We start from the raw sequence: 24,404 nt of genomic DNA, 5'->3' as shown, positions 1-24,404 counted from the left end.
AAACTCCCATCATATTAGCTTAGTTATTACCATGCTTCACGTCAGAGAAGCTCCAGTAATCTAGTTATAGGACGACACTTGGGTTCTGTTCCCATTCCAGCCGCTGATAGAATAAGCCTCGCACTCTTTATGTCTTTATTGAATGCACTTTAGGCAATATTTTAAAATTAGACGGGCAGATAGTGAATTTAACAGTAGTCAGGTTTGACTAAAATATTTTTTTCTTTTACTTGCCAAAGGGAATATCCATTCCCATGTCTTTTATAGATGAGATCACTCACAGGGTCTGTGTGATTTCTTCTCATGCAACTCTTGTGGGAACTGAAATTCCTCAGCATGTTGGTTAATCATTAGTGGAGGTGACCTGGAGAACCCAACAGTACAGCACATTACATCCAATGGCCTTGACTGTACTTACCAAGGGACATTGTAATCGCTGCCATCAAATCTGCATTAAAGACTTATCTTTTGTTTGTTAATAGCACAAATAGCAACATCAACAAGGATATGTAATTTACTAATTCATAATGGAAGGTGCAACGAAAGCACACCTATTTTAGACTGCTTAACTTAAAAAACACAAAGAGTTTTTTAAGCCTCCTGTCTGGTGATGGTGGTTTAGAGGGACTTAAAGCCAAACTGCTGTAGGCACTCTATATTGTATATTACTCAGAGAAACAGAGACAGAAATTAGATAAGAGTGTGTGATGCTTTGAGGCAATGTTTTTTTTTCCAGACAAAATGACTTATTAATGGTCACTAAGTTGCACAGAGGGACCAAGCCCTGCAGTCTTTAGCACCAGCCAAAGAAAACTACTATTGCTACACACACACACACACACAGAATAAATTATAGAGATGTATTACATACCGTTCAAGCTAAATTCTTCCCCTCACGCTATAAATTTAATGAGTGTTTCATTAAACTACTTTAGAACTTATTAACTGCATGTAATTGACTACTCAAGAACATCTTGTACACAACAAAAATAATTTTTAGTCAGTATTTTTGTCTTGTTTTCCATTAAAAAAATATTCAAATGTTTTGTCAGTTTTGTCAATACTGAATGTATAATTTAAATGTTATTACCAGTATTTTTACATTTCTATTACCTTAGCCGCCATCTAACGCCCACTAAAAGTTAATCTTTAGAAACCAAATGTAATAACACTGTTAAATGTAATCTTTGGCAAATTTCAGAATATCTTTTTTTTTCATTCTGTACATTGTAATTTTGATGCCTAAATTCACCTGTAGCATTTATAACGATTGGTATTAGTTTTAAGTCCTTTATTTTGAATTTATTTAGACAAAGCAAAAATATTTTAATACTGGTTATTCATTGGTTATTGGCCTCATGGTGTATTTTTAGTATGAAAATAATTTTCAGCTTATTGCTATCAGCAAAATAAGTTTCAGAATTCAATTCTCTGAAAACAAGTCTCATATAATATTGTAACATTTAATTTTAAGGATGTTCAGAAATTGTCTTTACTGGGAAACAAGAAAAAACTCTAAGAGAAAGATTGTTGCAGTATATGAAAATACCATTCAAATGGATATTTTAGGACTAAGAACACAGGATGAACTTGACCGTGTCCCACCAGCAAGCATCACATGCTTCCTGCCCTAAAGTGTGACATTGTGGCACTGAATATACACTTCCTTTAATTGCCTCTCAGCGTTAAGTGCTGGCTGCCATGGGCTGGAATTCTGTTGTCATGAAGGGACCTGTGACAGAACATAGACAGGGCGTTAAGTAGTTTTTTAAGTAGGGCCTGCAAGCTTGCTGGAACTCCTTCCTCCTAAAGATAAGTTCCTGAAGTGGCACAAACTGAGGAACACCTGCCAGTGTCAGTGCCAATCTTTATAGCTCCCTACAAATAGTTTTTGATGGAAAGTTCTTCACTGGAGCAGGCGAGCCTCCTTTTTTCACTCAGACTCCTTCCATGTTCTCTCATGTCACCTTGTGTGCAGTCTGCTCAGTGACACCACTGGTGATTATGTCATTATTTTGCTCCAGGGGGTTCAAACACATCTGTAGCACTCGTGCACGTCTTTCTCCAAACCCTGGCACATCTCCCACCCAACCACCCCGTCTATGTCTCCCTCCCTCTTCTCTTCATTAGTCTCGGTGCCAGATCCTTTCTTCAGCCAGACAAGAAAGACCCAACTCCAAGCTGCCTTTCTCCTCCTCCTGCCTGCTCCAGTCCTTAGGCCATTCTGTCCTCCGTCTCCCCCCTCCTTCTCCTCCAGATGTCCCTCTTTCTCTCTTTCCCTCCCTCAAACACTCTCTTCTTTCATGGGGTTCAACTGCAATTTGAGACAAATGACTTCATAACCTTTAGCCCAAGCAGGTTTGAACCCAGACCCTCCTCTAGGTCAGAGACCTACTGCCCCTGAATTTTGAAGTGCACATGTCATTGTGGCATTGTTTGCTTTAGTAAATGCAGTGATATTGAAGGTTGAAAGGACAAATCCGATTAAGCATAATACACATTCTTCATTAAATTGATAGTTCAACAAAAAATGAAAACTCATTATTACTCAGCCTCGTTCCAAACCTTAATGACTTTCTTTCTTCCATGAAACACAAAACAATACATTTTCAGTAATATATGGTCCTTCTTTTTCAATGAAATGCAATGTATTCCACTAGATTTCTAGTCTCCAAAAGGCATCTGACAAACTCATGTGACAACTGTAACGATCATCTTTGAATCGGTCAGTTGGAGAGCCAGACCAGTGTGATTTGTGAACAAATAATTCAGTTTTTGTGCACTGAATCATCCTTAAATTGCAAAGTTCTGTCCCCAAAGAAGAATTTTGTTCACAATACTTTTCTTATTCTTTTAAAAAAAAATCTCATTTTGTGTTCCATCAAGAAAAAGCATTTAAATAATGTATATATACATTTTTTTTGGCTGAACAATTCCTTTTATAATGCTTGTTTCATCTTCTGTGGAGAAAAAAAACAGCAAATGACCTTATTTAAAGGTGAGCGCAAATATATCCACTCTCTCTCACACACAAACACACACACTCACTATGTGCCAGCGTGCCTTGAGAAATGGGCATATGGTGCTTGCTCAAAGTTTTCTTAAGTATGAAAAATAGTTTTCATCAAGGCCAATGCAGAATCAGCAGCAATATGCGCATGTTTGCCCAGCATTTTCAGTGAGAACCTAGGTGTGCTTCAAGGTTGCTGGGACAGTTTGTGGAGCTCAGTTGCATCACAGTGGGTTTTGAAAGAATCTTTATCAGAGAGGGAAACATGCAATCTGTTTGCCTGATTGACACTCCAGCCAAGAGTTTATCAAACCGCAAGGTTTTGCTTTCTATGTGCTATTGATTAGATGGAGCCGAATGTCCAGCGTTCAGTTTAACGTTTCTCGTTCAACAGGATGTTGTTCTTTTGAAGTTAAGTCTAGCTCCAGGACAAGCAGTGATAGAGAGAAACTCAGAGGGAGTGGGTGGGAGGTGAGAGGGGTGGACTCTTTTGCTTTCAGCCCCCTGGCCTTGAGACTTGTTTGCGCTCTGTCAATCCATTATCTCCTGGAAAAAAAACTCAACCTCTTGCAATAGTTTAAAGGGTCTTTATTTTGTTGTGCTTCATTTTTTTTTCTACTGGAATATGTGCCCTAATATATATATATGTATATATATCAAACAACAGATTAAAGAACTTTGAGGATCCTTACCAGTAGTAAAAGGGAAGTGTTCGCTTCTCAGAATAAAGATCGAGATAGGGAAATGGTGATAATGATAAAGCATGCAATGTGACATGCTGCCCTTTCAATATAGGTTCATGATTTAGAAAAACACTCAATTATTAAATTATCATTATTTGTGCCATATTGATAGATAAGATATATTAGATATTGACTTAATTTCAATCATAACAATGTTGCATCATCAACACTGAAACTGTGAAATGCTTTAGACTTGTGAGATACTTTTTTTTCTCCTCCTTTTTTTTCTGAGAAATCCCACTGGCCAGCAGGTGAATTTATCACCTTTGACTGGACGGGTTGGCCTGAGCAAATATGAGCCGTAAGATACACTAGCTCCAAACAAAGGCAATATCAAACAGGAGCCGCAATGAAATGGAAAGTAGACTCTTCCCCTTTAATGATTAACTCTGGTGAGAAAACCAGGACTTTCGTCCGAAGAAGAAACTCTTAGCAGGGACAGAGAGTGGGTCTGGGTTTTCAGTTCCCCACCCTGTGGCTTTTTGAGATACAAACGTTTCACAGACCATGTCTTCATTTGCAATACTCGTCCGTGAAATTTCCCACACACAAGCATTCGCTCAGCCCTCCTTCCCTTCCCCTCCCCACGCGAGTCCTTGATTTGTATGGCAGTTATCAGGAGGTAAGTCTCTCCTCAATCAATATTTACCCAACAAACAGAGTAGATTCGGGGGCAGTTTGTATAGAGGGCCCAAGTGCACACGCAGTGGGGTGAATGAATGCTGGTTGAAGTACCGGACTACTCTACATGTCTCCCCCCTCTTTCACCTCTTGTCTTATGTTTCTCAGTGGAGGGGTGATATAATATCCCTCTTTTCATAAGACGGTCTCTGTGTCCTCTCATCCTTGGCAACAGCAGCGCTGAGGATGCAGTGCTGCCAGAAAACTGATCAAGCTGGGGGGCTGGAAGCGGTGGCCAGCTAGTCTTATTTGTAATGATACTAGATAAAACAAATCAGTTAAAAGTGATTTTTCAACACGGATTAAACTTACCTGGCAGAATTTGTGGCATAATGTTGATTATCACAGAAAATAATTTGGACTTGTCCCTCCTCTTAAAAATAAGCAAAAATCAAGGTCACGATGCGGCACTCACAATGGAAGTGAATGTGACCATTTTTAGAGGATTTAAAAGCAGAAATATGAAGCTTTTAATTAAAAACAACACTTTTGTTAAAACTTTTGTATTTGTCAACTATTTTAGGGTTTGTGACATTGCGTTGTCATAAAAAGAAGAGTTTTTTTTTTTTACACTTAAATCATGTCAACACATTTTGTGGCCATATATTGAAACAGTGAGTATTTTAATGATTATGAATTGGCCCCATTTACTTCCATTAACAAAGGACAAGTCAACACTATTTTTTGTGACCACAAATGCTGTCAACTTAACTTGAACCCTGAACCTGAAATATCCCTGTTAATGTTGTTTCAGGTATATTAGTTTATTAATATGATGTATTACCATGAATAGCAAAGAAAATCGGAACTTGGAACTGCTGGAAGTAATTGAGTAATCACTTACGCTTTCACGCTTTTTCACATCATCTACAGCCAAGAAGTGAAACACAGCGTGACAGCGTGCACAAAATACGGTGGCCACCGGCACACGTAGTCTTTTCTTTATTAGTATTAATTTTCTCTGAGGGCTCTGTGAGCCATTTAAACCATGCCTGCCGTATTTTTCCTCTCAACTTGTCTGAATCAGGAGTCCTAAAGAGGGCATATGAAATATTGATGTGGAATTGTCTGCCGTGCGATTCAGCTGTGTTTACCGCACAGCAGAGCGGCCTTAGAGGCTTAGCCTACACAATAGCCGTAACAAAAGAACAACAGCTGATCCGTGTGAGGCGAGGAGGTGACAAAACAGTTAAAGCATGCTGCTGGCTATGGGCAAGCAGTCAGCAGATGCAGACAAAAGGTTTTGTGACAAGAATAACTCTCTCTCTCTCTCTCTCTCTCTCTCTCTCTCTCTCTCTCTCTCTTCCTCTGTCCCTCTCTCTCTTTCCAAGGCAAGCAGTCAAGAGGATCCAAAATACCAATACCCTTTTCTCCTTGACATTGTCTTCTTCCCTAGTCAGCATTTTACTGCCCTTTTATGGTAAAAAAAAAAAAATGAGTTAGAGAAATTCCTCACAGGAATATTCTTAGCAATGCAGCACTCCTGGGCTTTACCCTATGTTAGCGTCAGTAGCTACGCAAAGGAATCAGTTTTGATGTGAACATATCTCTGCCACAAATAGGATAAAGAAAAATCTATTAGCTATGAAATCCTTCACATTAGCACTAAACAGGTGCTAACCTGCATCATACAGTGCCCTATAAGACATTTTAAAGGGGACAAATGGAAGCCCTGATTTTCAATTAAAAGAGCCAAACAATGTTTTTTTTTTACTCTAGGACTTCCATGAATATTAAAGGGATAGTTCACCCAAAAATGTGATCATCACTTAACCCGCAAGTTGTTCCAAACCTGTATGAGTTTCTTTCTTCTGTTGAACACAAAAGAAGATATTTTAAAGAATGCTGTTAATCGAACGATTGATGGTTGCCATTGACTTCCATAGTAGGAAAAAAAATACTGTGGAAGTCAATGGCTACCGTCAACTGTCTGGTTACCAGCATTCTTTAAAATATCTTGTTTTGTGTTCAACAGAAGAAAGAAACTCATACAGGTTTGGAACAACATGAGGCTGAGCAAATGATGACAACATTTTCCTTTTTGGGTGAACTATCCAATTAAAAATAAATGTAACTTCATGCAAATTATCGAAAAATGAATGTGAATCATTTTTCAACTAGTTCTTTAAAATGAATCATCCAAATAAACCAACTCACTAAAATGATTCAGACTTCCCAACACAATTTGAGAGAGATATTCTAGCTGAGTGTGTTTTTTCAAGCTACACCACTACTTGTTGAAAACTCGAATATATTGTCATTTTATTGTTGAATCGAAATATTGTATTGAAAACAATCTTGACAATTTGGGAAATTTTAGTCATTCTCCATTCAAGTAGAAAGGAGATGTATTGTCTACATAGAAAATAGCTAGCCGAAGGCATTACCAAGATGGCCACCGACCAGACTGACTTGCCTTTAAGGGACTTTGGGAGCATCCAAAAGAGACAGACTCCCATCTGAGACCACACCAATTTGAGAAAGGCACCTCTATCACTTTTTTTCGTCTTCCGGTGTGCAATTATTCTGTTGTTTTTCCAGAAAGCTGCTGGCCATTGTCTGAGGGGGTGGAAGACTTATAAAAGCGTGAAAAAAATAGGGGAGAGGGTATGTTGCGAGTTGGGGTGTTGGGGAGGTTGGATATCTATAACCTTTGTAACCCCCCCCCCCCCCCCCCACCTCTCTTCTCTTTTTCTTTCTCACCCCCTCCATTCCATGTGACATTCATTCATCAGCCAAGTGCGTTTGGCAAGCCCTTCGCCTATGAGCGCCGTCCCAGTGACCACTAACCTTGGTATGTCCTGACACTCGTGATGAGTATCTGCAGGACACAGAAGGCAAGCAGGCTGCTATGTCAGGCCTTTATTGTGTACTGCCGAGGCTGGGGACAGTCAGCATAATCAAACAAATGACCCCTGAAGGCTGTGCCCCTCAGGGAGGGAGAAGTAGAAGGAGACAGAGCTCTGGCCAAAAGCACTTGGGCAGGATTTTTTTTTTTTTATCTCCTCTTCTCTTCCCCCTCCCTTCCTATGATCTTGCCCCGGGAGAAAGTGTGGAGGAGGGGAGAAATTACTGTACAGCACTGTACAAAAATGTCACCAGTTTGAGACGGACAGAGTTTGAGCACAGCAGTGTTGCGATGATACTTTAAATTACAAGTAGCGTACAACAGTTTCAAAGTAGTTCAACCACAGTCAAGCCGCCCATGAAAAAAGTATAGTTGGTAACAAAAAGTAGCTACATTAAAGCTATGTAATGGAGCGATATAGCTAAATTATATCATTTATTGATCAAATATTTAATAAATTATATATTATTTATTATTGAATACAATACAATTTTATATAATTACACATAAATCTGAACTAAAATAAAACTCAACAACAACTTAACTTATCTGAACTGAATCAGAAACATAGTGCCAATCATCACTATTAAACGAAATATTTATTCCGATGCCATGGAGTGCCTTTAAACAGAGAGAAGATTCAAATTAAGTTTTGAATCAGTTCTTTAAAATGAGTCATACAAATGAACCATCACAATGCTATTTGAAAGAGACAGCTCTACGAACATTCAAATTAATCAATTAATCATTTTAACTAGTTCATTAAAATGAACTGCCTGAAAGAACCAGCTTGGTTCACTGAGTGATGATTGAAATGAACAAATTAATGATTTTTTTTAACTAGTTCATTAAAACAAATCTTCCAGATGAATTAACTCACTAGAGAGCACATTTCGTCACCCTACAATGCTACTTGTTGAAAACACTAACTTGTTACTGGAAAAGCTATGCTATTATGCTACACTATTTAAATAGCAACGTCGCTACTTTTATCTATTTACTCCCTGCACATAATAAAAGGGAGGTAGAATGTTGCATGTTACAGCATATAAACCCAATCAAGCCATCAACAGCACGCCGTTGAATCATACCATCTAGTTTAACTGCCATTATAAGTTCAGTATTTATAGCCATGCTATAATTTAATACTGCATCACAACTAAAAGTCAAGCACTTATGATTGTGGCGGCAGAGTGAAACATCTTCCACACTGGTCAAGGCCTTCCAGACAAGGGTATGCGTTTGATGACAGTATATTTAACACACTTAATGGAAAAAAGGGAGCTGGGGATGGTGTGGGTCGCATGGATGAGATTCTTTGTCCTGACAACTGCTCACCTGGCAGGGCCTTTGAGAAGCAGTCAGGGTCTGATTGATAGTACTGAAGCCAAACTAAGCGCTGATCCCGATCCACGGGAGAGGGCTACATTGAAAAAAACCAACTATAGGACTTTAACCTTGCTGGGGAGGATGAATATTAGATGGTGCCATAAACTTTGCTGCGAATACATTGATTTAGGATGGTTAGAGTATAAACTGATCTGACTCTTTGTATCTGAAATGGATACTTCAACAGAATAGTGGAACAAGAAAAAAATAATATTTTGAAGAATCTGATTTTGTCCATCTAATGAAAGTCAATGGGGTCCAATACAACATTAGACCCCACTGACTTCTTATGGCACTGACTATGATACATTGACTACTATGGACAAAAAAACACATTTTTCAAAACAACTTATTTTGAGTTCCAAAGAAGAACAAGTTTGGCAATGACATGAAGGTGAATAAATGATGACAGAATTTTCATTTTTCGGCGAACTATCGCAGCTGTGTCCATCAAAGGCTAGTGTTTTCTCTGTGGCCTATTGTAACACATTTAATACGACGGCATTATGTTTTTGATTCTCATATGCAACCTTTGTGTCTGTTTCTGTGTCTTCGTGCCTGCTTCCCCATCTGTGTTTCAGCGTGTGGGTGTTTGTGAGTGTGTGTGGCAGTAAGCACCGTGTCTGGGAAGTGTCTTGTCTAGCTGTAGGGGAGGTGGCTTAGTTCTTTGCCTGGCTAATCATCTCTATAATGTTAGCGGAGAGGAACTGTCACTGGTGCTAAAGAGATCACAGGGCCAGTCTACAGTATGCCCCCGGTCTTGGCCCTCTCTCACGAACAACAGCCTCACGCCAGAGAGGATGTGTTCTGGTTGTACAGAGCAAACTCCTAAGTAGTGTCCTACACACTAGCTGATACTTTGCTCGGGAAAACACTGCTGTTAGAGACCCAGACCCTGTCCAAGAGCACCAATAAGCCATGTGATTGTTACAGAATCAAGTTTCTCTGGAACCCGATAAGAAGCAAAGCTGAATGTAGTATTTTATGGGCCGCTATCGGTTGCAGAATCTCCTTCTTCCCCTTCTAGAAGTGGAAGCATATTGAGACAAAAAGACATTTTATGAGACATCGCTAACAATCTTGTGTCAAATAAAGGGAAGTCAACAAATTATGTTTCGCTCGGTCTAGGAAGTAGACTCTAAAAGAGGAACAGCTCAGGTAATGTTTAACCCAATGAGTTCCTCTTGGTTGCAACCTCACAATTTCTGCCACCTTCAAAACATCGACTGTAAGGTGTTATGGTCTAAATATCTTATAAATATCAAAAAAAAATCTTGCTGCTTTTTTGACTAACCATTCAAAAGCATTTAAGTCATTTCATGTCCCCCAATGTTGTAGTTAGACAAAAAAAATTACAATTGATATAAAAGGTTTGAAAGACTAAAAACAGTTAAGTTCCACTCCAACATGGGTATTCAAGTCGCCACCACCAAAATGTGTTTCAGCAACTGAAACAAAGAGGAATTAGTGTAGTGATGATGTTTGGGGCTGTTCTCTATGTCCCCTCAGACTTGGCAGCCCAACACTCCCCTATACACAGTTTCTGCCAGGACTGTCTTTCGGTTCTTGGAGGGTCCTGCTTGAGCCTCAGTGCAAAAATCTTATTTTCTTTTTTAATTCTCTTTTTCCTTTTTCCCTTTATCCTCTTTTCTTAATCAGAGACTTGGGATTGAAACGTAATATGTTTATTAATGTCATTGTCTCCTTGTGTATCAGCAGGTTCCGGAGCGGTTCCTGGAAGTGGCACAGATCACGTTACGGGAGTTTTTCAATGCCATTGTGGCAGGCAAAGATGTTGATCCTTCCTGGAAGAAGGCCATATACAAGGTCATCTGCAAGCTGGACAGTGAGGTCCCAGAGATTTTCAAATCTCCCAATTGTCTGCAGGAGCTTCTGCATGAGTAGTGATTTGAATTGCTTACAAAGAATCATCCCTTCTTTTTGAGAATTCTTTACAAAGTAAGAGGTAGCATTCCTATTTTTAAGTCCCGGCTACTTTTGAATGACTTAGCTGTTAATTTTTTTTTTTTTTTTTGCATCTTTTTTGGGAAAGTCTATAAAATTCTTGATTGTTTTGACTGTATTCAATCCTTACCCCTTTTCCCTTGCCTTTAAAATGGGCATTACTATGTTTACCACACAATGGTTAACAAATGGAACTGACACCCAGAATTTCTCTCTTTTATTGGTCATTTTTTGTTGTTGAGGGCTTTGTTTTATCCCAGGATGTTTGCAATGTGTGATGGTTTTACTATTGCTGAATAATACTTGCATTTGTAGCTTGTATAGATGTAATTATTATTTATGATTAATATAATTATTACCATTAATGTTATTCATGCTTGCTACAAAAAAAAGAAGAAAGGAAAAGACAAAAAAATGACATGTGGTATTCTTGTTTCTCATGGCAATGCTACAGAAAATAAATTATTCTTTGGACAAAAAATAATAATAATAAAGAGGGGTATACATTTTCTATGTGGGAAATTCATATATATATAATATAAATTTATATATATATATTTGATGTTATTCTTCTTTTTTTTGGTTTAGCCATTCTTCCATGTTGGCTAGGGTCCAATGTTCTTGTGTTTTGTGTCCACATTGATAGCACTGGCTCTAGGGAGGGAGGCCTACTCGTAGGTTTTTTTTTCCTTGACAGAGCAGCCTCTCCAGTAACTAAGCAACATGGCCATTTCATACTGGGGCAAGCCAGTTCGGCACAAAAAAAATGGACGCCTTCCCACTGAGAAACCATTCTTGCTCATAAAAAGCACACTGTCACAACTGCTCGCATAAACACAGACACACACACACATTACTCTCATACATAGACGCTAATTCACAAACACAAACACAAACACGTGCCGTACGGCATCAAGACAAGAGAATGGTTGTTATTGTTCATTTTCTCCACCTGCTAGCTGGGAACACCTCTATAATTGGACTGTAAATTTGGTAGATTATCTCAAGTTTGGTTTACACAGTAGAGATTTTGGCTGAGAATAATTATTTGAGCATTAGCAAAAGTTTTTTTTTCTTTTCTTTGTACGTACTGGATTGTACATAGTTTATTTGTTAGAATTGTACAGATTTGCTTAATATTCACAATCATCTGATTATGCTGTGGCAGTGTACAGTTTATCAGTAGTGAAACCATGTTAAAGAGAGACATTGTTTGTTTGACTTCAATTGTACATTTCTATATGAATCATATGAATTTCTTTGAGTTGCATTTTAGTAGCTTAGCCTGCTAAGAGATCCACGTAAATGTAACTAATTACAAAAATTAGCCTACCCTAGAGGAAAAAAGCACAGTTTCTTCTCAAATCCGTGTTGTCAAAAGAAAAGAGGGCCTTCAGACTCTTTGTGCATCCCTTCCTAGTTCATAAATAAGAGTCTGCAGTAGAGGGCAAGGGCTGGACATGTGATCTGCTCTGGAAGCCTGTGCCGTTTGCATTGGGCAAATCCAGCTGATGAATTGAAACGCAGGCCGGCAATTATTGTCAGCACAATGCCTTAAAAAACCTGCTGACTTCTAGATTAATGGGCACAAAAGAGCATGAGGTGCTGTCATTCTGTCGCCAGGGCTGGCATCATCCACAGCCCCCGGACAACGCACAAAACGCCAAGCTATTCACTATGCATTGTAAAGAAGAGGAAAAACAAACCCAAAAACAAAGTTTGGCCCTGTTCTCTTCTCAAGTCTCTTGCAAGGCTGTGCTGACGTACGTTCTCCTTTACATGCATTGTGATAAATAAACGATTCTTTCAAGTCGTAAGGAATTCTGTTATCACTATTGATTAATTTAAAGGTGATGCTTTGCAACATTTTCAACCCTAAAAGTGAAGGTTGTGTCATTGCAATATTTTAATTTGCGCATAAACTGGTGCTTAGTCAAATTCATCTGCTCATAATCATCTAAACAAACTGGTATCGTGTATTTTACGCGTTTAATGAATCTGATAATTGCCTGTGCCTAATGTTAATTACACCAGCAAATTATTTTTGTTTTTTAAGAAAAGAAAATACCATAAAATGTCAAAGAAATGATACGATTTGACTTGTAAATCCTATGAAGAGACATAAAAACATAGACCTGGAAAAACAATAGCACAAATTGAAATTCAGGGTTATATTCTCCTTCTTTTGAAAGAAAATGCCCTCACACTAATAGGTTCTAGGTAATGTACTACATGCAAAGTCCAACTTTTACAGCCCATTTGATGAAGAACAAGTATGACGCTTAGTTCCCCATGAATCTGATGTACTTTGAGCCATTTAACGTAGCACAGAGGCAATACGTGTGCATAGGTGTGTGTGCGTGCTTACTTGGGCATGTGCGTGTTTGCAGGGAGTGTGTGATATACACGCATGATAGTACGTTAGTTTTAGTTCCCATAATAACTTCTGTTTATTTTCTTTTATCTATTGTTTCTCTTTTTGAACTTTTATTTGTATTTATCATTGTACTGCATCTTCAAGACAAACCAGAGTGAGGTTACGTTCAACATCTCAAGTCTTTTTTTTGTTTTTTATTGCCATTATACTTCTAGAAGTGTTATGATGTTTTAAATGTTTCGAGTGGCTCTCGGTCGACTATTTTTTCTCTTCTTCATCTCACCACCTCTTCAGGGTTGCCCGTCAAAGGTGTTCTCGCTCGGTCTGCATTCATTTGGTATTGAAATGAGATGGATCTGTTTGCGTGGTTACACAGGGTCATTTGCTGGGTTGCTTTGTGTCTAAAATCCTAAATGTAGCCGTGTACATTTCGCACTCCATTAAGGACACTATAGAAGAAGAAAAAAATCTGAATAACCTTGATTCAAAGTTTGGGTATGAAGTACACTATTACTACACTATTGCTCATTTACATTTGACATAAGAAACTTTGTTTTTTCATGCAATGGAAAAAAAATTCTGTCATGTGGTGATATGTACAAATCAATTGCCAAACTCAGTTTGGGACTGTTTTTTATTCTTAAGAAAGAAGAGAAAAGGAAGACTTTGTATATGACTATATTTCTGGGAGAGGAACAATTATTTGTACTGAATGCAATGTGTTGTACAAGACTCTTGACTCTTTGTAGATCTGATGCTGTATTTATGAGGTGTGTGCTCCCTGAAGGGTTTTAAACATGATTTCACTGGCTTCGACATGTATGTAAATACAAACCGAAAATGAGAAAACACTGCCTTTCTATGATTTAGCAATATGATGTAAATAACATTGTTAGGCTTTTTTTTTTTTTGTATGAAAGAACTCTTTGATTCTAGTATGGTAATTCCAGCTGAAACTGTTACAATTTCTTTAATACGTTTTGAAGGATACACATACATTGTAACGGGATAGCATTGTGGATTTTGTTGTCAATTTGTCATACAGAACTTTCATAATTTATTGGTTTAATTTATCATAATTTATTTGGTGATGGTGTAATTTTGGTATTTCTGGGGATGTATTGTAATATTATTTGGTAGAAAGAGACCATATAAATGCCCTCCTAAGCTCCTTAACTCTGTAGAGACATAAAGAGACACATATGTCCAGGTAGACATTGTAATTTCAGACACTGTAGTCATGAGAGACGCTTGATGGGGAAAAAAACAAAAGGAAAGAAAAAGAAAAAAAAAGATGTACAAAACAACTTTTCTTCTATCTTGTTTGGGGGGGGGGGGGGGATGTGTGTTTTGAAGTTTTTATTTCTAATCACTTAAACAGACTTTTACCTTTGCTTTTTACCACCTACACAATACAGTAGTCAAAGTGCCTCGTGTGCCTTCCATCTCCTCGGAACTGAATGTATGTGCAGTATATATGCAAGCTTGTGCAAAATAAAAACTAAGTCCTAGATCGGGTGTTTCCTTTTGCCATTTGTCATCATTTAAATCAGCATGGTAATCAGAGAAAAACCAAGGAGATTTGGAGTTGCCTGTGATGCCAGAAGATATTATATTAGAAAATAATACTTCAGGGTCAATCCAATTTAAGTTGGGTTCAACTCACAGAACTTCAAGCTGATTGCCATGAAAATTAATTTCAACTCATAATTTTCTTTTATAAAAAGCAAAAATCTATGTTTCATTGAAACACAATGAAGGTGAATGGGGCCAATCAGTAAATGTTAATATACTTTTAAATAGGCATAAACAGTATGAGTGTTATGCTTTTATACGGAGGGGAGGGGGTGGGGGCGCTAACCTTTTCTGTGAAATGTTATGTAAACTTTTGCATGACATAACACTTAAAACTCTTAAATAGTAAGATTGTAACAAAAAAAAGGATGTAAGCTATTTTATAAAATTGCAGGATTCACATTTCTGGTTTTAAATCCTCAAAAAAAATGGCCCTATTCACTAACCGTCTCACAAACAACTTGTTTTGAGGGAATCAGCATCAAGCCCCAAATGGTGTCAACTGAGTTTCATTTGTAATAAACACAGATTATTAATTTCAGCTAACTGTATAACTATTAAAATGTTATAGGCCTTTCCCCCATGTAAATCAAATTCCTAATCAAGCCTGTTATTTCGTCATTCTTTGATTCAGGCTGAATAGAATCACTGGAGATGCACTTCCTCAGATATCACGGTAGGTGTTTCTCGATTATGTTGTCTTTGACAAAACACTAAAATGATGTCATTTCATCTGGATAAATAGGAACAATCTGAAGCGGAGATAAATATTACTAATAAAATGCTTCAAATATTCACATTACCATCCAATCTTAATTGCAAAGAAAGAGGGTGGAAAAAGGTGCACGTGGGGAGAAAGGAGAAGCGCTCGCTCAATTGTGGCTCGTGCGACGTTGTGGAAAGAAGCAGGGCGGCCGCTGCTGTAATTTATAGTCTGATACAAAGAGGCACTTTAGTGGGCCTGGCCCGCTCCAGCGGCTCCGCTGAACAGGAGGTGGGGTCAGATCACCCCTCCTTCCCACCCTCCGCGCCATAATGACGAGCAGAGCCGCTCACCGCTCCCCTTCTGTTTGATTTCATCATCGCGCCTTTGAAAAGCACATCTTAACAGCACAACAATAAAACAGCTGTGTTTGTGTTGGCCCATTCATTGTTGAAAATTTTACCACCATCCCCTCTTCTCTCCCCTCCCTAAAGAGATAACACGAGAATAATGTCGCTACCGTGATGCTCTCTCAGAAAAGAGAAAGGAAAGATCGCTGTTATTAATTGGTTGTTATTAAAGCAGAAAGGGATAAAGGTTTTGTTCGGCGTTCTTCACAGGCCTGTCCGTAAGGTAGAATGAATTTTGATGGCTTTTGTAGCAATGTTGTAATAAGCATGTGAGGTTTTTCTCATGAATAACGGTTAATTATCTGGCAGCATTTTTTTCAGATTGGAATGAAAAAAACTGGGGGTTTTTTTCCCAGTTCAAAATGTGAACAAACACTAAAGCTTGTGTAAGCAGCGCACCGGCTGACCTCTGTCAAATCGGGGCATTTTGTTTTGGTTATGTAGAGCTAACACTAACAGGCGTGTGTGACCTTCCCTTTATCAAGAAGACAATGACCTCATCACTCCTTCTGGCATTACATGCAACTTCAGATGCAGCTGCATCGGTTTGGATCCAGAGCTCATGGCTGGATCCAAACGACATGGACAGACGCGGTCAAACGCGCCAGGCTCGTTTCTTCCTTCTTTTTTTACGGAGGATGAACCTCTGGGGCTTCCCGCCTCAGCTCAGAGCCGACAAGCTCCTTGCAGTTGGGCTGAAGCAGCATCCTTGCATTACACGAACAGTCTGCTTCATAATCAAATACCATCTGTCGCTACATCTGAACCTGTTTTTAACATCTGTGCTTTCTGGTCTTAACAAAGCTTTAAAAACCAATTCACAACTTTCACAGCTCACTGGGCTGGATGTGTATATTTACTACTTTTAATACATCTTTCTGCTACTTTTACGAGGGCTCTGCTCTCTCCCAGCTGGGGGGCTGTTAGGAGGGCTGCTGGTAGGATGATACTGCCTTGCTCAAGTACCAACTGTCCCGCCACGAGTAGCCAAGTGCAGAGCACTGCCGCACACCGGGTCACAAAGGAAAAGGAGTGAGGCGGAGGAAGGGAAAACAAGGCGAAATGTGCCCCGATGAGAGAATGAACACCTTTTGCCAAAACAAGTTTTGTCCATTTGCCCCTCCGATGAGGAGGCTTGGAGTTGATCACGCTTGAAGCCCTATTACTGGAAATGGCACTGCAAGGCCGAATGGCAACCAAGGGGAGAATCAGGAGCGTGGAGCAGAAGTGTGTTCTGGGTAAATGGGTAAGTGAAAGGTCCCTCCGAGGACAGTTCGGTCTGTCACCTCGCACATGCCGAGGAATCTGCAGAGTGTCTTCTACAACTTCAAACCCATTCGCCGGCAGATGTTACCGGAGAGGGTTCCAGAAAACATGATGGTATGTTCTGCAAAGCCAAAAGTAGACGTCAGGCCGTGGTTTTATATTCGCTGTGTCTCATATTTGCTACATGTTGAGTAAAACAGCAATCTCTCTGTTCAATTTGTGTTCTCATATCAAAATGAACCATAGAAATTAGATGATATGAAACAATACATAAAAAGGTATGCCAAAGTGCCATTGGTTGGCAATTTTTCTCTCTAAGCCTTGTGCAAATTGTATGGGTCAAGGACAAACAAGAGTGTCACCAAATAAAAAGTTATTTTAAAAATCTAGTTTCAGATACATGTATCAAGTTCTCAAAAATGTACGCTTTGTATTCATGTTCATATGGTTTCAAAAAACTTGTGTATAATTTTTTTTTTTTAAATCATAAATGTCATGCGGTGTAACTATTAAGTGAAAAATAATGACATTTTCCTCACACCTTGAACTGGGGGTGTAACAATATTTTGTGTCACAATATATCGCAATAAAAACAATGCATCAATATGTATCGTGGATAGTGACAATATGTATTGTGTATAGTTCACCCAAAATAAAAAATACTGTGTGAGAAGGAATTCAAGTTTTCAGAGTTTTAGTGTTAGTACTACATTAAACTAATATATATAATGTTGAATAGAATGTATAATATTGCAATGGTGGAATATTTGTGTAAAAAGTGGCCTACATTATTGTAAATAGTCAGAGACAGAGTGCAAGCATATTCATCTAAAATAATTCTGTATTTTCAGCTTCAGAATCATGAATATTTTTATTCTGGTGTCACCATTATCCTGTGCATTAGGTTACCAGCGCCAAGTCCAAGCCTATTCATTTACACCCACAATGTAATATCAAATTTAGCATTCTAATCAACAGTACATTTTTTACCCTTTTACCTTATGTCTTGGAGTATCGCAATAATATCGTATCGTGAGTTCAGTATCGTGATATGTATCGAATCGTGACATGAGGGTATCGTTACACCCCTAACTTGAACACATGAGAGTGTAAACAAAATCATTATTTTCAAAGTTTTAAAATGTATTTTTAAGGAAAGATTATCATCAGTAGCTTTTTGGGAAGTCACACCAAATTACATTTTACAACCTGAACTAACTTTGCCTTGTCATAAAAGTTTGAATATGATATTTAAAAGATTTGTATGACCTTGACACACAGTAATCTGCAGGGGTCTTTATCATTTTGTGTTTAATGTTATAATGTGTGTGTGTGTGTGTGTGTGTGTGTGTATATATAATTATCATAGTATATTTGTATATTATTATAGTATCATTGCTGTTGACCCATTTAACAGAATCCAAATCAAACATTTGTTTTGTAGCATTTGATTCCGATCAATTTGGTGCATTTACACATGCGCAGTAGAAAAAAAGAAACTTTCTCCCTCTGTGGCCTTTCAGAAAAGGCTAATGTTTCAGATGACTTAGTGACACCTGGTGGCAGATTCATTACTCTGATCTCTGCTAATAGAGTCAGTTCCCACTCCTCCAATGTTGGGGGGAGGACAGACCACAAGCCCGTCATTAATTAAGAGCCACCTAAGATCATTAAAAAGTCAATAGGGCCTTTCAAGTCTGTGAGCGTTTTCAGCATGCCAACTCAAAGCCGGACCTTTTAAATCACAGAGCGAGAATAGCCACAAGCATTTCGCTTTCAACTGGCTTCTGTTTCACTTCCAAGTCCTCCTCCATTAGCATTTCCAGAGTTTTCTTCTGCAAAGACCATTTCATATTTGATATTGTGCCTCAGTGGGATTCTCTAAGGGTGACTCTGTTTTCTTGATGTATGATATATATGTGTGCATAGCCTTAGAGTGCGCCATGACTACTTGTCTGTGTTGTTTTATTTGAGCAAAGACCTTCTGATGTGAAGACTTCTGGACATACCAGATTTATTTTACGTTTTCTGTTGTGTGCTTTGACTTTTAATGCAGTGTAAATCTCATTGATTTCAAAGTATGTTCAGATGTTATGTTGGAGTGCTCTACACAGAGGAAAAGACTTTGCTCAAAAACAAACCATCAGCATATGAGACCTCTTCAGTATTGAAGCCTGTTTCCGCCTTATGGTAGAAAATAAAAAGGTAATTGTCCGATAAAGTTTGAAATAAGTAATAAAGTCACAATGTGAGACAAAAAGTCGCAATTGTCACTGCCACAAATGAGGAGGCCCTGTTATTAAAATTACGGAGGATAAGATAATCATTTCCATGTTATGCTGATAACTAAAAAACGTCAGTTATTTTTGATTCCTTTTTGTTTACATAAAGATTAAACACTAAGAAATAAGGTCAACCTTTTTAAATGCTAAATGAGTTTATGCATCACAACATTATAATGTACACTGTGAAAAGTGGATATTAATTTTGAGATTTGCTTTGGATTACATTTAACGGTGTAATGAAATCAACTTAATTTAGTCATCTTTATGGAAAAATAAGGGGAAATTAGCATGTACATATAAAAATCCAATATTTACCAATACGCATGTATTAAAAAAATGAATCGATTTAACGATATATCATGCATCATAACAATGGCTAAATAGCTCTGATGTGGCATTTCTTATACACAACTTATTCAAACCCTGACACTACTTGTTCACTGTCATGCAAACATTGATATTTCTTTTAGGAATTAATTAAAACACAGGGACAGCTGTGTAGCGTTTGAAGAACCATCAACTCTCATTCCTCCTAATTGTCATGCCTTGCATTAAGTTTCTCAGACAATAGATAAGAAAGACACATGCTATCTTTGAAGATGAGGACTGGCATGCTTGCAATGTCCACACGAAGTGTGTGTTTTATTTTCAACTTTTACAAGTTAGTTCTGGTGCTCCTAAGGAATAACCTTGCCCTGCTTGTGTCAAGGCAAGGCATGCCTTAGAAGGAGATATCCTCTTGACAGAGGAGGCCTCTCATTCCTAAAACACTCCATGGTACTCTTTTAACGCTTGGGTTACAGCCCCTTTAGTCTGAGCTTCTCATGAGTGATGCATTGATATGGCTGATATTTATACAACCACAGGTTGACTCACAATGGGCAATGCCACCTTACCATGTATTTCACGTTATCGGACCAAAAATATTGTTTTATAATTATGTAATGATTCCAACATGCCACCAAACAAACTTCAATTTAACCTTAAAACTGCATTTTATATGCTTAAAATAAACCAATAATATTTTGATGTGTCTTTAAGTACATGTTGTCATATGAAACCAGTCAGTAGATGTAAGTCTCACAAATCCACACATCAACAGTTATAGGTTTCAAAATTTTGAAACAAAATCCAGTAATTTCAATAGGAATCCGCACAATCTGAGATTTTGAGTGCGAGACATTGGATTCATGATGTACCGGACCGACCAACGTTTTTGCCTGCTTGCTTTGCTAAGTGACTTCAGTGTATGCTGTACTTCAGACAATGGACAACAGAGCTTTTTTTTTTTGCTAGTAACATTTTGCTGATATTTGGCTAATGCGACCTCACCTTAACAAGACATCAGACAAAATCTCCCATGAATGCAATCTACATTTCTACATAGTCTTCCAACCTACATTTTAAATTATTCTTACAAATTAGATTTTTTTGTCATCATATTTGCCACAAAATTATTTGCACTCTGGAGCTCTTTTTCTGCTATGTGAAGTATTGCCAAATAGCCTCTCTCACGAAGTGAATGCATTGTGATTAGCTCCCCTAATTATATTTTCTATGGGTGTTTCTGAAGATTAGCATATTGTGATATTACCACTGAAAAGAGTGGAAGATCCAGAGAGACTGCAATACTGTAACACCCACTCACTATCGAGTCAACCCCAATAATTCTAGATCAATTGCGAATCTACCTGCTGAAGATTAAATGATCATATATTAATGTGGGGAAATTTCATTAAGGTCCAAGATAGTCAGATTAAATCTACTTGGAGAGTAACTGGATATTCAATATAAATTCAGACAAGGTTGTTGTATAGTAAATCAATTTTGCTAGACATGTTCGTCTTTCCTCCAGAAACCAAGCTAATTCATCTCAATTTAAAGAGTATTATAAACCTGTAGTTTGTTGGATACCGACTATGCTGAGATGTCTAGAGATTATCTGTGAAACGACTGGCATCATGGTACTTTGAACCCACGCCTCTGACTTTGCCAATCTCCTTCTGCATTTTGAAATGCCACAATCAAATCTATTTGAAATCTTCTTACGAGTAAGCTAAAAAGATTAATATCTTTTTAACCTTGCAGGTTATTACTTACCTTACAGAGAAGGGATTATTACAAACCTGTCTTCTTCACAGGAACTATTTCTGGGTATGATTATATTCTAATGTAAACAGGACAGGGTGACCAAATAGAAGAGAGCTAGACTTGGCATAGCAAGGTCTCGTGTCTTTGACGATACTGTGACCTACATCCCTCTTTGTAAGGTTCTGAACCCGTTTATCAGGAAGACCAAGGAAGCAAACAAGAGACGGTTCACCCAAAAATAAAAATTCTGTCATCATTTACTCACCCACATCTCATTCACATCCTGTATGACTTTCTTCTGTGGAAAACAAAAACACATTTTTATTGAATATCCTGGTCACTTTTTTGTATAATGAAAGTGGATGGGTCTGTCAATCTTTAAAATGTCAAAAATACTTCTGAAGCCATTTGACAGCTTGTGTTAACATCAGACTAACAATTAAGTCTTTATTTTTAGCACATTCATAAGAGAATCTGATATTTGAAAGCTCATTTGATTGCACAGGTTATGAACAAATTACATTTCGGAGTAACACTTTACAATAAGGTTTTATTAGTTAACTACCTCAGTTAACATGAACTAAGAATGAACTATACTTCTACAGCATTTATTAATCTTAGTTTATTTCAACATTTATTAATACAGTATTAAAATCAAAAGTTGTATTGCTTAACATTAGTTAATGCTCTGTGAACTAACATAAACAACAAACTATTAATCAAAGATTAATAAATTCTGTAACAATTGTATAGCTCATTGTTAGTTCACATTAGTTAATGCATTAACTAGTGTTAACAAATAAAACCTTATTGTAAAGTGTCACCATTTTGGTCCTTTTTGTCAAACATAGCTATGATATTGCTTCAGAATAGTTGGAATATAATGTGAGTTGTATGAATCACTTTTACATTTTTATGATGCTTTTTTGCGTCCTTTTTTAAGTTTGACAACCCCAGTCTTCATCCACTTTCATTAGAAAAGGAAGAAGTGACCAGAATATCCTTAAAAAATTGGCCTTTAGTGCTTAACAGAAGAGAGTCAGTCAGTCATACAAGTTTGAAAACACAGTAAATGATGATATTTTTTCATTTTTGGGTGAACTATCCCTTTAAGAAACCCCAACATTGGACAAAGCATCTGAAATATGGTTTCCCAGCTTCATTATTTTTCCAGTTTAATGGCACTGCCTCTTGTGACAAAGCTTAATAGAAGGTAGCCGCCAAAGAAACTACAAACTTAACTCCTTTTCCAGCTCACATGTCACTGTGCTTGACAAAAGGTCTTTGAGGTGGCCGACATCAACTATCTATGCTCTTTGTAACCTTTGTTTGTGGGATAAATGTGTGAAGGCTGAGGTGCCATAAGACAAGGGATGACAAGCTGGACAGCTGCAGACTGCAAACTCTAATCTTTAAGCTGCCTGGCTCTCTCAGTCCAATTGTTGCGGGCATGGCCAAGGAATTTCATTTATCATGAAATAGACACCCCCTCCAAGAACTCTCCTCCTCTGTACTCACTATAAATAACCTCCATTTTTCCTGCAGTAGAAAAACAGCACGTAACATCAGAGACACACCATTCCAGGTAAAAAAAAAATAGGGGGGGGGGGGGGGATTATCAGGGGTGTTGAAGGACTAATTGAACAGATGAGATCACAATAATCTCGACTATCTTTCAACTATACTTGTAAACTCCCAAATTTTATTTGAGAAGAGTGGTGGTACCAAGTGATGGACGCGCCATCTGTCATTGTGTAATCGTATTTTAGAGGATCACCGGAGGTAATAATTATATAAACAGAGACGATCCCAGTAATACGCTAATGCTTGGGGTGAACCGGGACTCCTTGGATCAAAGTGTGCTCAGGAGAAAGGATCAGCGAGGGTGAGGGCATTGGACGTAAATGTTATCTTTGAGAGGAGACTCACTAAGGCATCCGTGGCTTGTATTCCTCAACAACTGTTGTCAAGCTAGTTAAGAGACAATGCAGATCAAGCCCAGGTATCCGACAGCTGTTAGCCAACAATAAATGGAAGAGAGGAGGGAGCCATGGAAGAAGTTACAGCATACAGCATTTAGTCAGCCCCCTTTCGCAGTTGTCACTTGGGCTATGTCCATCAAAGTCCAATTTAGGATGGCTATTGAGGGAGATGGACAATGCAGTTCTCTTTTTTCCTCCTTGCTTCTTGGGATGCCAGGAAGATGGTGCCGCGCAAACACACATGGGTGCACGCGCTTACACACACACACCATAAATAAGACAATGACACATTGTTCCCTTGAAACCATGAACGTCTGGGCTATGAGAAGGTCAGCCGAAGGAGAGCTCTTGTTGTGGAGGCATAAGCAACATGGAAAGAACACAAAAGCATGCCAACTGGCACCGCGGCAAAGCACATTCTCAATCACTATCAGCGTGTTGACATGACATGATATGTCCGCAAGAATCCGCTAGAGGAAGTCAGAAAGGTGTCACACATCTCCTTCATGCAACTTTAGCCTGAATTAAACATCTCTAGATGTTCATGAAGCTTTTTTTTTGGTGAGATTTCTGACAGATCATTACACCGTCATGTTCCCTCATCTTACACATCAATTATTTATATTCTCCATTTGCCTTTCTTGACTAGTTCTTGCCAGATTAGTGTCTAGTCCCATAACAAAACAGTCCATTGTATTTTTGGATGCGGTTCCTTTGAGAGATACAGTAAAAGAAAGTCAATGACTGGATTAAGAGATTCAAAATTTACATATTGTGAGACATATTGTTTTTGTATTTTCTAATCAAATGATCTTCTTATCTCATAAGCCCAAGATTGAAGTACTAATCTAACCCAAGATTAGGCTCAGGTCTACCAATGGTTTTCATCTACAGTGACCCCAATAATGTTACGACACTTATGAATAGATTTATATATTTTTATATAACATGTTCCTCTGGTTCCAAATGCTTTTGCTTAAATATTTCTGTCAAAAAAGTGCTGTTCTTTTAAAATGTTATTGATGAGAGAACTAGAAAGGTTACTTGAGCAACAAATCAGCATATTAGAATGATTTCTG

The 24,404-nt window shown here is 38.1% G+C and overlaps 1 protein-coding gene across 1 annotated transcript in view; it reads left to right on the top strand.

Moving 5' to 3' along the window:
- prox1a (prospero homeobox 1a) overlaps positions 1–10,714 on the top strand; it is a 29,976-nt gene extending 19,262 nt beyond the window's left edge. The window contains exon 5 of the mRNA XM_077239956.1: positions 10,391–10,714. Coding sequence (XP_077096071.1) covers positions 10,391–10,576 — 186 coding nt within the window. The 3' untranslated portion in view covers positions 10,577–10,714. The remainder of the gene's footprint in view (positions 1–10,390) is intronic.
- The last annotated feature ends 13,690 nt before the right edge of the window (positions 10,715–24,404 follow it).

This window comes from Siphateles boraxobius, unplaced genomic scaffold (assembly GCF_051911475.1).
Source record: "Siphateles boraxobius isolate OS27281-9 unplaced genomic scaffold, OSU_SipBor_1 22, whole genome shotgun sequence".
In the NCBI taxonomy this organism is placed as follows: domain Eukaryota; kingdom Metazoa; phylum Chordata; class Actinopteri; order Cypriniformes; family Leuciscidae; genus Siphateles; species Siphateles boraxobius.
Note: the sequence above shows the minus strand (reverse complement) of the source record. Positions and strands in the feature narration are given on the sequence as shown.